At 38.5% G+C, this 13,857-nt stretch overlaps 1 protein-coding gene across 3 annotated transcripts in view; it reads left to right on the forward strand.

The window, feature by feature from the left end:
* Positions 1-13,857, forward strand: part of ARHGAP24 (Rho GTPase activating protein 24) — an 829,616-nt gene that overhangs the window by 524,346 nt on the left and 291,413 nt on the right. For all 3 annotated transcript variants that reach the window (XM_063458762.1, XM_063458763.1, XM_063458761.1), the window contains exon 3: positions 3,272-3,359. In XM_063458762.1, coding sequence (XP_063314832.1) covers positions 3,272-3,359 — 88 coding nt within the window. The remainder of the gene's footprint in view (positions 1-3,271; positions 3,360-13,857) is intronic.

Below are 13,857 nucleotides of genomic sequence, written 5' to 3' on the forward strand. Positions count from 1 at the left end.
TGTTAGTGATTTGCATAGCAACACACACATATTAACAAATTTGAAGTATTTCAGTACATTGTCTGTTGTCATTTTAATATTACACAGTAATGTGTTCTGTTTGTGAAGTGATTTACAATGCATGTTTTTTCTCTATTTACCACAGCAGCACAATATTATTCATTATTAATTTTTGGCAGTGAAAGCGTAAGTTAGTTATGTTTATTTTTACAACAATATCTTCACACAACATTAATTTGTATGGCTTTTTTTTTTTTTGGACTGTTAAAATATATTCCCCATGATTTAATGGAATATATTGTAGTGGGGGGACAAAAACGCCAATTTGCCTAAAATACCAAGAATCCTTAAACCATTTGTCATAAGCCTACTGAATATTCAGTGTCAGCTGTGTAATAATGTGTTTTGTTATGCATACTTTCCAAGCTAATTAGAAATTTGCATAATTGGCAATGCCCATCCATCCCAATTCCATAATCCCCAATAATGGGAGGAATGTGTTCCTTTTATTTTGTCAAATATTAATTTCTGTTAGATTTTCTAATTTTGGGGGGCAGATACCTGTTACATAGCACAGTTTATATTCTGTCAATGCTATGTGTTACTATTTATGAAAAAAAATAAAAAAAATTTAAAAATTTAAAAACATCACAAAAATTGTATCTAGCATGGATATTAAAATCTGGCTATCCTAGATGTTGATGGCATTCAACTACCTTTAAGTCAAAACTTGAATTTACTACTGTGAGTTCTCCAGTGGGAGGGATATATTGGATCTTCATTAATACTATAAATATATATTTCTATGTTTATGTTTAGTTGTCCAAAAATGTTTATTTCAACACATATTTAAGTGAGTAGTGGTGAACTGACAACAGAAGCAGAACATTTAGACCAGAATAATATACCTGGATAATTTTATCAAATACATTTTTGATTACTTGGTTATTTTTTCACTGTTAGCATTTAGATCTGACGTATTTTATTTTTCACAGGTAAACAGAAATCATAAAACATTAATGAACGTTTTCTCTAATGTATATTAATATTAGTCACTGTTCTGTGTCAATAAATCAGCTACACAGTATTTTTCTCTTTCATCTACACATTTTTCAAAATAATCACTGGCAGTCAAGCAATAGATTCAAACCATGCTTGTATATGCCAGCTCATCTGCTGTGACAAATTAAAGCATTTCAATACTATAGGGCTGAACAGAAAGAAACACACAGACAACATAATATTTTTTTTAATGTTCTATTTACATAAGATTGAGCCAAATAATGAATACTATGGTTAAGGGAACAGCACCACCTCCACCAGATACATGTAGCTTGGGAGGTACGACTGTTTTAGTGTTTTCGGTCAATAAGATTCTATAATTAGGCCCATCATAATTGTCAGCCCCAGGCCCTATGGGCTCTCAATCTGGCCCTGTACACTCTTAATAACCTCCATATTGTATTAGTGATTTTGTTTCCAAAACACCCACATATCCAGCTATGTGCAATCACCTACAATTTCATATTCCAAACACAGCAAAAGCCTTAAAGGGACACTCCAGTGCCAAGAAAACAATCCGTTTTCCTGGCACTGCAGGTCCCCTCTCCCTCCCACCTCCCATCCCCTTCAGTCACTTACCTGAGACCCCTGCCGATGTCCCTCGGCGGTGGTTTCGGGTCGACACTACTCCTCCCCTTCTTTACGTCAGCCGGTGGGCGAGACTGATCCCGCCCGCCAGCCGGGGAGACCTAATGCGCATGTGCGGCAATGCCGCACACGCGCATTAGAGCTCTCCAGAGGAAAGCATTGAACATGCTTTTCAATGCTTTCCTATGGGGAATTGAGTGACGCTGGAGGTCCTCACACAGCGACATTATAGTGTTCCCTAAAGTATTTATCTGGTAACACTGCGGATTGATACATTACAAAGGCAACCCCAATTCCCACTATGGATATCCCCCCTTCATGTTTGTGTTTGTGATTCTGCTTATAGTGACTTGTACTAGATCAAATGAACAAAGCTACACATTTAGAGTGTGAAGGCACTAACATAGCAGCTCACAGAGAAATAAATAACTATTGTGCAAATCCAACTAGTCTTTATTTAAAATTCATAGAAAATACCAAAAATATAAAGTGAGAATTTGCAGCATTATGAGGAAGCACTTATAGCATGAACCGCATCAAGCGGTTATTCTCCAACTTTCCAATTTGCAATTGTCATTTATATGCACTTTAAATAAAGACAAGTTTGATTTGCACAATAGGTATTTTTATTCTGCTGTTTTATTGCCTTTACATTTTACATTTATCGTGGTGCTCATTTGTAAGTGGAGTGGACCTTCAGTGCAGAGTACCAGCAAATGGAGAGCACAATTAACTGAATGCATTTAACTGCTTAGTATAATAATTCATTGAGTACTCCTTGGTCAATAAGTTATTTAACAGTTCTAGATCATCGGAAACAATTAGAAGCCCTAAACAAGTTGTGTGCAGGATATGGACTTCAAGGTCCATTGATGATATCAGTCGTGATTCATGGGAAGAATGTCACTGTCTGTTATCCCCATACATCCAGCTTTATTAGTTTTGCCCACCTTTTTAATTAGGAATTATAAATGCAGCATATATAGAACTCAGTTGATCTTCTCGGCAACTGATCAATTCTTCTGCTGAGTCCAAAATGTACTGGTTGTATGCATCCAAAGTATAATCACGTGTTGGTATTGTTAGGAACAGGATGTATTGTGTGCTCCTATTCATCATTATGTACTGTACATGCTTATGCCAATAAAAATCAAAATAAACGAATGAAGAAATACAAAAGCTAATTAAATTAAGTCAATTCTAAAACCCTAAAATTAGCATTACAATAACTAGCCATTAATTGAAACCAGCAGGAACTCTTGCATCTTATTGAAATATTTGCATCTGTTGTCTGTATGTTATGATGACAATTACTGGTATATCTCAGGAATGAATACAGCACTTATCATTCCACCTAACTTGTCTGTTTGTCTCTGTTATATGCATTTTCTGATGTAACAAGAAAATAAGGCAATGCTACATACATATAGTTATAAAAGGGTAAAATTGTAAGTATTCACTGCTAGTGATTGGTGCAAAATGTTCAAACATTCGTCATTAAAGACCAGTTTTTAAAGAAGGTAATTAAACTGCGTACGCTCTATACCCCTCTGTATTTGTTTAATTCAAGTTAGAAGGTACACGTATAACCATTACATTATTACTGTTCTTTGCTCTCCAGGGTACCATTTTCTTGCCCGGAAACAGAGTTGTGGAGCATCCTTGCAATGAAGACAGCCCTGGGAAATTTCTGTTTGAAGTGGTTGCAGGTAGGATCTTTGATCTTTTGCTGGTTTGATGATTTGATTATTGAAGAGGATTTACCAATCTATTGTCTTTGAAATATGAGCTGGTAATGAGTAATAGTTTGAGAAGACACCTATCCTGTCACTGTGACACTGCTTAGTGCAAATCATTTTAGAGTGACAGAATCACCCACCATAATTTTTTAGTAGTAAACTTTATTTTCCGTGCTGTCAAAAATAAAAAATAAAAAATACTTAGTTCACTATTCTTAAGGTCTAGCTACCAATCAAGTTAGTCTATACTCTGCTATGACAACTCCACGGGTTCATTATTCTTTAAATTGCACTGGGAACTTTGTTGAGATGTCTCCCATCATTAATGTTAAGGTGTGAGAAAGCTAGCTGCCCCTGTCATAAAGGGGCAAACAACTGACTGGTTATTCCTGTACTGAATGTTCCAAACACAATTATTATTTTTTTCAAATCAGACCCTCCAGGGAAGATTTGGTAAGTTAAATTTTGCTAATGCCAGGTAAAATAATAAATGGCATGTGAAATTTTAAGAATTATTTTGACAACTGGAAACCTTATAAATAATGGAGATTAATCAGAAAGAAACTACCTAATTCATTTCTAGTCTACCTTCAGTGTTCTTCAATGAAAATTCCAAACATCAGGTGCTGGACGATTAGTGGTAACGGTGAATTCATACAATATTAGAACCCATTGAATATCTTAGTATAAACATACTTTATTTTTTGCAGAGATTATGTTGGTGAATCAATACTGAACTATCGGGGGATGGGTGAGAAATACTGGGTGATTGCCAAACTTGACACATCGCCCTGTGTCAAGGTTATTAATCACTAGTCTATAAAAAGTTGTTGCAGTATTGTTGGTTGGTGTATAAAGGCAGAGTGAGTTTATAATAGGATTGGTGTTGTATATATATTATTCTTGTTTTAGTTATCATTAATGTAGTTGTCCAGCAAACATTTCATAAGAAATCCATTAGAATTGCATTACAGGTATAAATGTGAAGTGCAAAAGTTGCTTCTTGTACTCATTTCATATATCTTTTTAGTAAAAGGAACACTTTAGGCACCATAACAACTTTATCTATGTTAAGTTGTTATGGTGCTAGGGGTCCCTGGCACGTGTTTAATAATAGGGATTGAAGAACGGTTTAACCCCAAAATTTGTGCTCTAGCACCAGATCGATCTGCCTCCCTGTCCTTTCACTTTCTTAGATTCTGTAGAACGGAAGGCTCAGGCAGAATCAGGCAAGGGTATCGGTGATTGGCTTAGAATCAGCTGAAGCGAGTCTAAACTAATCAGTAGCTCCCCATTTATGAAAAAATGCACGTACCTATTTTCATCAATTGGGGACAACTGAACCAGGAGAGGTGGAGACTTCAATGACTTGCACTCATTCAACATGTATACTATGTACAAATATTTTTATGTGCAGGGGGAAAAGTGTAGCTTCCTTGTTTTGAACGTAATCCTTGGAAAAAGGAAGCAGTCTTATAGCTACAGTAGCTTGTGAAGTAATTAGAACGATTTAGCATGCCATTAAAATAAATGGTACTTTTTTTCTTTTTTATTAAGTTGTTTGGTGTAAGTGATAAATATGAAGCTTATTTTTATACATTATTTATCACAGTAGCATAATTATATTCACTTTCTATTTTTGACAGTCAAAGCAAAATTAAGGAAAATTAGCTGGAATAATTAGTATTGCATTTTTTTTCAGCCATTTTTCATTTTTACGAGAATTTATTCTGGGATGCCTGACCATGAGCCTATGAAAGGGGAAAAAGGGGACAAAATCAAGAGTGTATCGCCAGAACAATTTGGGGCAAGGACCATAAATGTTGTTTTTCACTGTCAAATGTGATCATGGAGGCAATATATATGATTGTAAAACAGGACTGAAGATAAAACCTGGGGAAAAAAATGTTGAAATAATGTGTAAAGCAGATTTGTTTCTGTGTGAGGAACAGGCTGAGGCTGTTTGTGAATCTATTAAATGCCCCTTATCCTGCTTACTTAGCATTTCATATTAATTTGTCACTGCAAAGCATTCTGGGAATGGAATGTGTGACTTCACATTTAAATGTGTGATTTTCTCATGGTTTTGTTTGGGCGAAATATAAGGTTAGGTCATTTTATGTTCCAGGCCCAAGAACAACAGGAGATTTAACAGTCTGTTTTCTTGTTTAATAAATTGGTGGGCAGCTATAAACGATTTTTTTTCTTGTTTATAATGCATGCAAATAATTTGGGGAATGTAAGTGGGTGAGCATTGCTCTCTGTAAATCTGAAGACTTGAAATATGGATGAAATGTGTGATGAATTAAAATGAGCCTCTGAAACAAAACTTTAAAGATATTCTTACATGGAAAAGGATATGTGATACAGATAAGTACAACCTGTGATTTTCTCATAAAGAAATTCTGCATTAACCATTTGAGAGTCGTAGGAGTTTTCTCTTAATCCCTTTACATGTATGGGCAAGCATGACAGAGGCATGTCTTGCATGTCAAATATAAAATTTAACCCCTTAAGGACACATGACATGTGTAACATGTCATGATTCCCTTTTATTCCAGAAGTTTGGTCCTTAAGGGGTTAAGAAAGTGGAATAGTGGAGCTCAATAATGCAGCTAATGTGAAAAAAGGAACAAAATTAAATCTACCCTCAATAATCCAAAGATGTAAATGATAAAACAAATAGAAAGTAGTGTATTCTACTGTGGCCCTTGGAGATATAAAATGTTTTTTTATATATTTTTTTATTCCACCAGAATAAGTTTTCACCCGTTCTTTGGTTTCTGTTTAGAACTTCAAATTCTAAAATTTCTCTTGGCCCACAAGCAATTTTTTTTTTTATTTTTATTTATTATATTTTTCTTAGAGAGTTTTGTCATCATGAATAAACAAGATATGTAACAGTATTACATTTTGTATAAGGCTTTTAGGACGAAATAGTGTTTCCATTATGCTGACATATTAGGACACAAAATGTATTATACAGAAACATCACATGACAACACATAGTCAATCTATTTTGAAAGTAGCAAATACATTTTTTTTAACGTATTCATCTCTTTATTTGCTGAATTTCTGTTTGATGGCATTTTTGACTATATTAAAGACAAATATTTAAACTTTAAACACCTATGAAAAGTATATTGGAAATTGATGTACTGGAATAACAGTCACGTTGCGCAATGACTCCATTAATGGTTTGGTATATATTTTTATGTATTTTATGCAATTTTTTAAACAAAAAACTTAATTCAGCATGCTTTTTTTATTTAGCTGTTTTGTTTTTTTAATATTTATTTTAGTATTTGCATTATTGTATGGTATACAATGGCGGAACTACCGTGGTCGCAGGGGTTACAGCTGCGACCGGGCCTGTCACTCCAGTAGGCCCAGCTGCCCTGTGGGCCTCTGCGACTGCAGTGCCCACCGACTAAGTAACGCGGCCCTGGCCCGCGCAGTATAACTGCTGGGGCCACATTCAAGGGGCCCATCAGGTGGCCCATGCTGTTAGGGCCAACCAATGGTAATTAATTTTTCAGGGGTCCCGGGCAACACTGCAGTGCTTTAAAAGTGCGACCAGGCCCCCTGTGATGACATCAGAACTGGAAGGAAGTGACTGCCCCGGTCACTCTTCCCAGCAATCACCATGCGGGAGGAGGAAGGAGAGAAATGAGTCAGAGTGGGGAATCCCATCAGGCTGAGCCACTGGACCCCAGGGAAAGTCACCCTCCTGCACCTAAAAGGTAGGAAACAGGAGGGTGACTAAAGCATTTTGTATATGTGTCTGTAAATGTGCGTGTTTGTATGTACATGTGTGTGTGTTTGTGTATATGTCTGTATGAGTCTGTATGAATGTGTGTCTGTATGAATATTTCTCTGTAAGTGTGTTTGTGTGTGTGTGTATGTATGTGTGTGTGTGTATCTGTCTATGTGTGTGTGTATGTGTGTTTGTATGTATGTGTGTGTATGTGTGTCTGTCTTTGTGTGTGTGTGTATGTCTGTATGTGTGTCTGTAAGTATGTCCGTATGTCTGCGTGTGTGTCTGTCTGTATGTGTTTCTGTATATATGTGTACGTGTATGTATGTCTGTCTGTGTATGTGTTTTTGTATGTATGCGTGTGTGTGTATGTCTGTCTGTGTGCCTGTATAAGTGTGTATGTGTGTGTTTGTGTGTGTGTTTTTGTATGTATGTATGCATGTATGTATGTGTGTGTGTGTTTGTATGTATGTGCGTGTCTGTGTGTGTATGTGTGTGTCTGCATGTGTATCAATTTGTCTGCATGTGTGGGGGGGGGACGTATGGGAGGGGGAGGGTAGACGTATGGGGGGGCCTCAGGGTAATTTTCGCACCATAGTGATACCATCACTATACATCATTACAAACGGTTTCGAATTTGCACATGGCCCTGTGGATACGACACTTTCATTATGAGTACTTGTATTTGCTATATAAACTGTTATTCCATTTGTGCTACTTTGAAGAAGGCAATTACAGAGCTGAAACATTGTGTATCACTATCTAATAAATCTGCCTTAACTATCCTGTACCCAGTCCTAATTCTTTGCTGTGCATATTGAATGTAAGAGAATTAATTGAGCCAATTAATCCATCTTCATATATTATATAATGTGTAGATATTTACTATATCCTATATTACAGAAGATATTCATTCCATTCTATTACAATCGATGCATTTATAACAGGAAACTCTACCCTACTGAGAAAGAAACCAGAATTTTGTAGCCCCTTGTCAACATTGACATTTTTTAAAATTTATTTTCATAATTTGTTCATAGAAATTGTGTGCCCATCCTGTGTGGATGAACTTTAACTGACTGGATAAAATATTCCAACCTTTGACTCACACATTAGTACTCTGTGAAAACTCATGGGAAACTCGTGGGAAAATTACTGTTGATTTGTGAATTTAACAAACAATATATTTTCATTATTATGGCACATGCTTGAATTTCAGGGGTCAAATCGTTTTGGTTGGATCTCTAGTTTCACATTATAACCGCACAATTTTGGCCTTGTACTACGCATTAATAAAACAACACTACTTTATTGCTGGACCATTTTTTTTATTTTGAATTAGTTCTATGCATAGTTGGTGTCTGCTATCAGTAGCACAACATGCTGGTGACAGACAGACAATGCTAGCATGTTCTTTCACCCGTACCACCCAAGTCATCCCCTTAGCCCATCCTGCCTGACATCCTTCTCACTGAGCATGGGGGAGTGACATCACTGGAGGAGGATCAGGCTGCCGGCACAACTCGGCTTCTTTTTTTTTTCTATTTATTTATTTTTTGTGGGTGAGGTGGGGTGGAGTGGAGGGATACCAGTATTAAAACACTGTTTTTGGTTGGCAAAATTGAAGTAGAAATCTAGTTGGTATGCTATTTATGGTTAGAATAACCCTTTTGTTGGAGGGGAGAGTCCAGGCTGATATCTTTGTAAGAGGCCCCAAGGTTTCTGACGGCAGCCCAGCTCATGGGACTACTAGTCCTTGCCTGGATGACTAAATGGCCAGCAATCAATGGTTTGCTAGTGGCATAGTGTCAGGAAAGGAAGAGAGAAAGATCCATCAACTTTCATTTCCAACTCAAAGTCCCAGAAAGGTGCTTCTGGTCTTCAAGTACACTTTATTGCTGTGTGGTTCTTTCACGGTTCTCAATCCTTAGCAGAGCGCATGGATAAGGAATGATCTCTAAACATAGTCTGTATCCGTAATGATGCAAGTTCCTTCATTTCTTTATAACTTTCTAGTTGGTGTGTAATGCTCTTAAATTGCCTGGTGGGAGTATGCACACCATATATACAAATGTTCTGAGCATTGTCATATATTTGCTTGGTTTAAGTTTGGGTTTAGTCTAACCTTCATTGAAAATTAGGGAGACTAACTTGCTGTTACTCATATGTCTTTCCCCAACAGGTCTCAATCATTGGTCCAAGTACTGAAAAATGAACTTTTTGACAGTTTATTTATATATATATCCATGTATTTTTTTAAATGTATTTATTTATTTTACACATTATTTAGAGTTTTGGAAATGAGGCTTATCATGAGCTGCTCCATTGTTCCCTTAAATAGGGCTCAGTACTTTTTAGTTTAGTGGAATAAATAACAAAAACACTTTGTCATGAATAATTCATTCAGACCTGAAATCACGTTCCATCTCTTGGCTTACCTTTCTGCACGTGTATCCTATAAAAATGCAAAAGTGAATCAATTCCATCAACATCTGATGTTGTTTGTGTCTTCCAATTCAGACACACAGCTTATCGTCACCACTTTGAAATGTGTTTTTGTTCATTCAAGGTTGAATAATGAGAAAACAAATCAATTAAGCAAAGCACTTTCATGTAGAATGAGATCCGAACAGGTATTCAAATGACCAGATCTTAAATCTTGACCATCCTTTTATACATTATAGCTGGTTAATTCGTATTTGACATAAACATGTAACTGCATTTAAATGCAAATGTGTTTCTATTTGTACTTTTTATGTATAAACTGTAGATCCTTCTGTGTTATGCCTTCCAGGGCAGACATAAAAGCAAGATGAATCTCAATGAAATCTGCCTGGAAAACAAGTCTCGAAAAAAAATGTAATACAATTATTGCCAGCTTCACTAAAACAAAGAGGGCTACCTTATTAATCTTTGAACTGTTATATGTTGAAAACCTAAAAGCCAAGACTTGTCGTGGCATTAAAGTACACCTCCTGAGGCCTGCTGTGAGCCATGTGATTTCAAATCTCATACTGCGATATGGCTTGATAAGATCAGGGCTGAGCAATGAGTATTTATATAGTTGCAAAGTTACATAGTTACATAGCTGTACCGAGACATGTGTCCATCAAGTTTAGCCTTTCTCACATCTGTTTTGGCTGTTGATCCAAAAGAAGGCAAAGAAAAAAAAAACTGTTTGAAGCACTTCTAATTTTGCAATATACTAGGAAAAAATCCTTCTTTACCCCAGAATGGCACTTAGATCTCTCCCTAAATCTAGAAGCTGTTACCCCACATATTATCAATTATATTCAGTATTCAAGTATTCATCCAGTTTCTGTTTAAACATCTGTACAGACTCAGGCAGGGAATTCCATATCCCTATTGTTATTACTGTAAAAAACTCTTTCCTTTGCCTTAGACTAAATCTCCTTTCTTCCATTCTAAATGTGTGACCTCGCATCCTATGTATAGTCCTGTTTAAGAATAGATTTCCACACAATAGTTTGTATTGACCCTTAATATATTTGTATAATTCCATCATATCCCCTCTGTTTTTCTAAACTAAAGAGGTTCAAATGTGTAAACCTTTATTCATAACTAAAATGTTTCATTCCTTTTATTATTTTGTAACCCACCTGTGCACTTTTTCTATTGCCAAAATATCCTTCTTTAGAACAGGTGCCCAAAATTGCACAGCATATTCAACATATGGTCTTACCTAGAACCTCCATCAGGGTGTGACAGCCGTAATGGTTGTCACATCTGGCGGTCCTGGGGGGCCCAGCACGCGCGATTTTCAGCTTCTCTCCAACTCTCACCACCCAGGCCAACAGAACAGTGCTACAGGTTATCATGGCACCACTCTATGCATCACGCAGGCCAGGCTCAAGAGAGGGGAAGAGAGGAGCTGCCGGAAGCTGTAGATTGCTTGTGCTGTGCCCCCTCTTCACCACATATGCAGCATGCAGCCTGCACAATGCCACTGGACCACCAGGGAGTGTAATATACACCCTGCATGGCCATAAGTAATTATATTTTATTTTAAATTTTAAAAATGCTTTGTCAACAGAATACACCCCTAGTCTATCCTACCGCACCTTTTTTTTACACACACACTGAATCCACTACACAAACACTCACACTGAATCGAGTACATACACTGCATCGACTATACACACACACGCACTTCACTCACTTTATACACACACATGGCATCTACTACACAAACAAATACTTCATCCACTAGAAACACTGCATCCACTATACACACACGCAATGCATCCACTATGCGCACACTGCATTCACTACATCAAACACTCTGCATCCACTATACACACACTCTGCTTTAACTATATACACACTGTTTGGCTACTTTGTCGCTAAATTTGAAATTCACCTCGAAATCACAACAATTCTTACGTTAGTAAATAACCCAGTTATATTTCTAACTGTGTTAACCTTGCAGAGTATGCATTCATTATCTTATTTGCCAAGTGTCCTGATATTTCTAGAGCAGTCAAATTTGTTTGCCCCCTCCCCACGCAGTCGTATTTATCTTTTATCTTGGTTGTTGTCCTGAATTTACAATTTGGTAGCTATAAAAGTATAATCATTGGGGGGCGTGGCTAGCTGTCTTACCGAGCAGACGTGTGTATGAGGAGCTCTAGCTCCATGAGTGGATAAAATCCCTTTTTGACACAAATTTATCGGGAACCCAAGCGGCAAAAATATCCTGATACCCCCCACAGAGAGATTGGTTGAAAGCACAAGAAACTTACCCGTTCAGAGTGCACAAATCTCCACGACATCCAACGGTTCCTTGAGGAGCCTCCGGCTCGGACGCATCTCTTTTCACCAAGGAAGCTATAAAAAAAAAAAATCCTCCTGGAATTGACAGAGGTCTGGAAAGCTGAGGCAGTGGATTGGAAACATTGAGTCCAGAGAGGACAACAGGGAGCAGCGAGTAACAGAAACTCACTCCCAGGTGGCATCCCTCACCCAACAAGTGCAGGCTTGTCCCGTACAGTGGTTTCGCTAGAGGCGCGCACAGTCGGAAAAACATTAGGATACGTGGAGCACCAGAGTCTATTGGCCCAGAGGTCATGATGGACTATGTCCTCAAAGTCATTTAGATGATGGAGGTCAAGGGAAACAGTGAACTACCACCTATTGTGTCAGCCTTCCGGATCAGACAGGCACCAACCGCCCCTGCGGACGCACCCAGAGACATAATAGCAATTACCCGAGACGTCGCTGTCAAGGCATCCATAATGGCCCGTTCCAGGAAGATTCCCAGAGTAACAGTTGTTAACTACAGAATCTCAGTATACAATGACTTACCCTTCTCCATCCTCATGGACAGACGCAATTTTTTTTATTTTATTTTTTTATTCTTTATTTTTGCGTGCCAGGGTTAACATATAAGCATACATCGCCACAACAGCGGTGACATGCAGTATATTGACATGTGATACATCGTATTGATATGGCTAGCGAGGAACTTGCACATTTTTATAATTTGACATGGAAAACTAATAAAGGTTTAGCACCCATGTGCGTCACCCGGTTGGAACAGACATTTTAAAAGAAGCCGGAAGGGAGCTTCAAAATATCCACTACATCAAAAACCCGGCATTTCTCAGTGAATCGGGCGACACATGTTGGGTGTGCTTAAATAAAATATGGTCTGGTACACAGGGGTAGCTGAAAAGAGAGGAGCGTCGGGGAACAGACCATATAGTGTTATCCCCCATAGAGAGTTAGTGACACTAGAGGGTGTTTACGCGTTACTAAAACTTTCTGGGGGAGGTGGGGGGAGGGTAAGTAAAGTGCCCGTGGGGCATGTCTGGCGGCGACCAGGGCGCTAAGTGACCATCTGGGTAGGTTTTTAAGCGGAGTACCTGCCGTAGTCCGGCAAGGCAGGTGTCGCCGGTGGTGCGCGGTCATATTACTCAGCGGGGATTGGCTCTTATTAGCCTAGTCAAGGAATGAGCAGATAAATAAAATACCACAGTAACTGGAAAATAATAAAGCATGCCAGTAAGAGATGAACAATAGACAACAAACAACTATAAAAATAAAAATAAATAAAAAAATAAACAGTAAAAGGTAACAGCGGTGGTGATGTTGGGTATGTCCCGTGGTAGTGAGAGGCTGTCTCAGCTAGGTTGTCTCCCTGCCGGCAGTCTCAGTCTTGGAGTCAGGTTAAGTCTCTGGACGTCAATGGAGCTTGAGCCGTGCGGGGTGTGAATTCCGGGATTGTGGCTGGGTTTAGGTGTGCTAGTCCCGAACCATAGGTTGTGCTTGGGGTTAGAATTCCCAGCTTACCCAGTTGTTCTTCCAGCTCCTTCGAGGTGCCCGCACGGAATGTTTCTCCTTGTGCCTGGAATCGGACAGTTCTTGGGTGTCCCCACCGATAGGAGATGGCGTTTGCTCGCAGGAGCTGCAGATGTGGACGCAGGGAGCGGCGCCATGCCAGAGTGTTCCTGGTGAGGTCTGGAAATATTTGCAACGTTGCACCTTCAAACCCCAGTGAAGACTTCCCTCTCACCGCCGTGAGGAGTAGGGCCTTATCCTGCAGTGACTGGAACCGTACAATGAGGTCTGGCGTTGCGGTTCTCGGTGCGATCGCGGGCTTCTGCAAGCGAAACACGCCATCGAGTTTTATTGCCTTCGCCTGTTTGTGCGGGATGTGTGCTGCAAAGAATCGCCGTAGGAAATGTGGTA

Source organism: Pelobates fuscus, chromosome 6 (assembly GCF_036172605.1).
Source record: "Pelobates fuscus isolate aPelFus1 chromosome 6, aPelFus1.pri, whole genome shotgun sequence".
Lineage (NCBI taxonomy): Eukaryota > Metazoa > Chordata > Amphibia > Anura > Pelobatidae > Pelobates > Pelobates fuscus.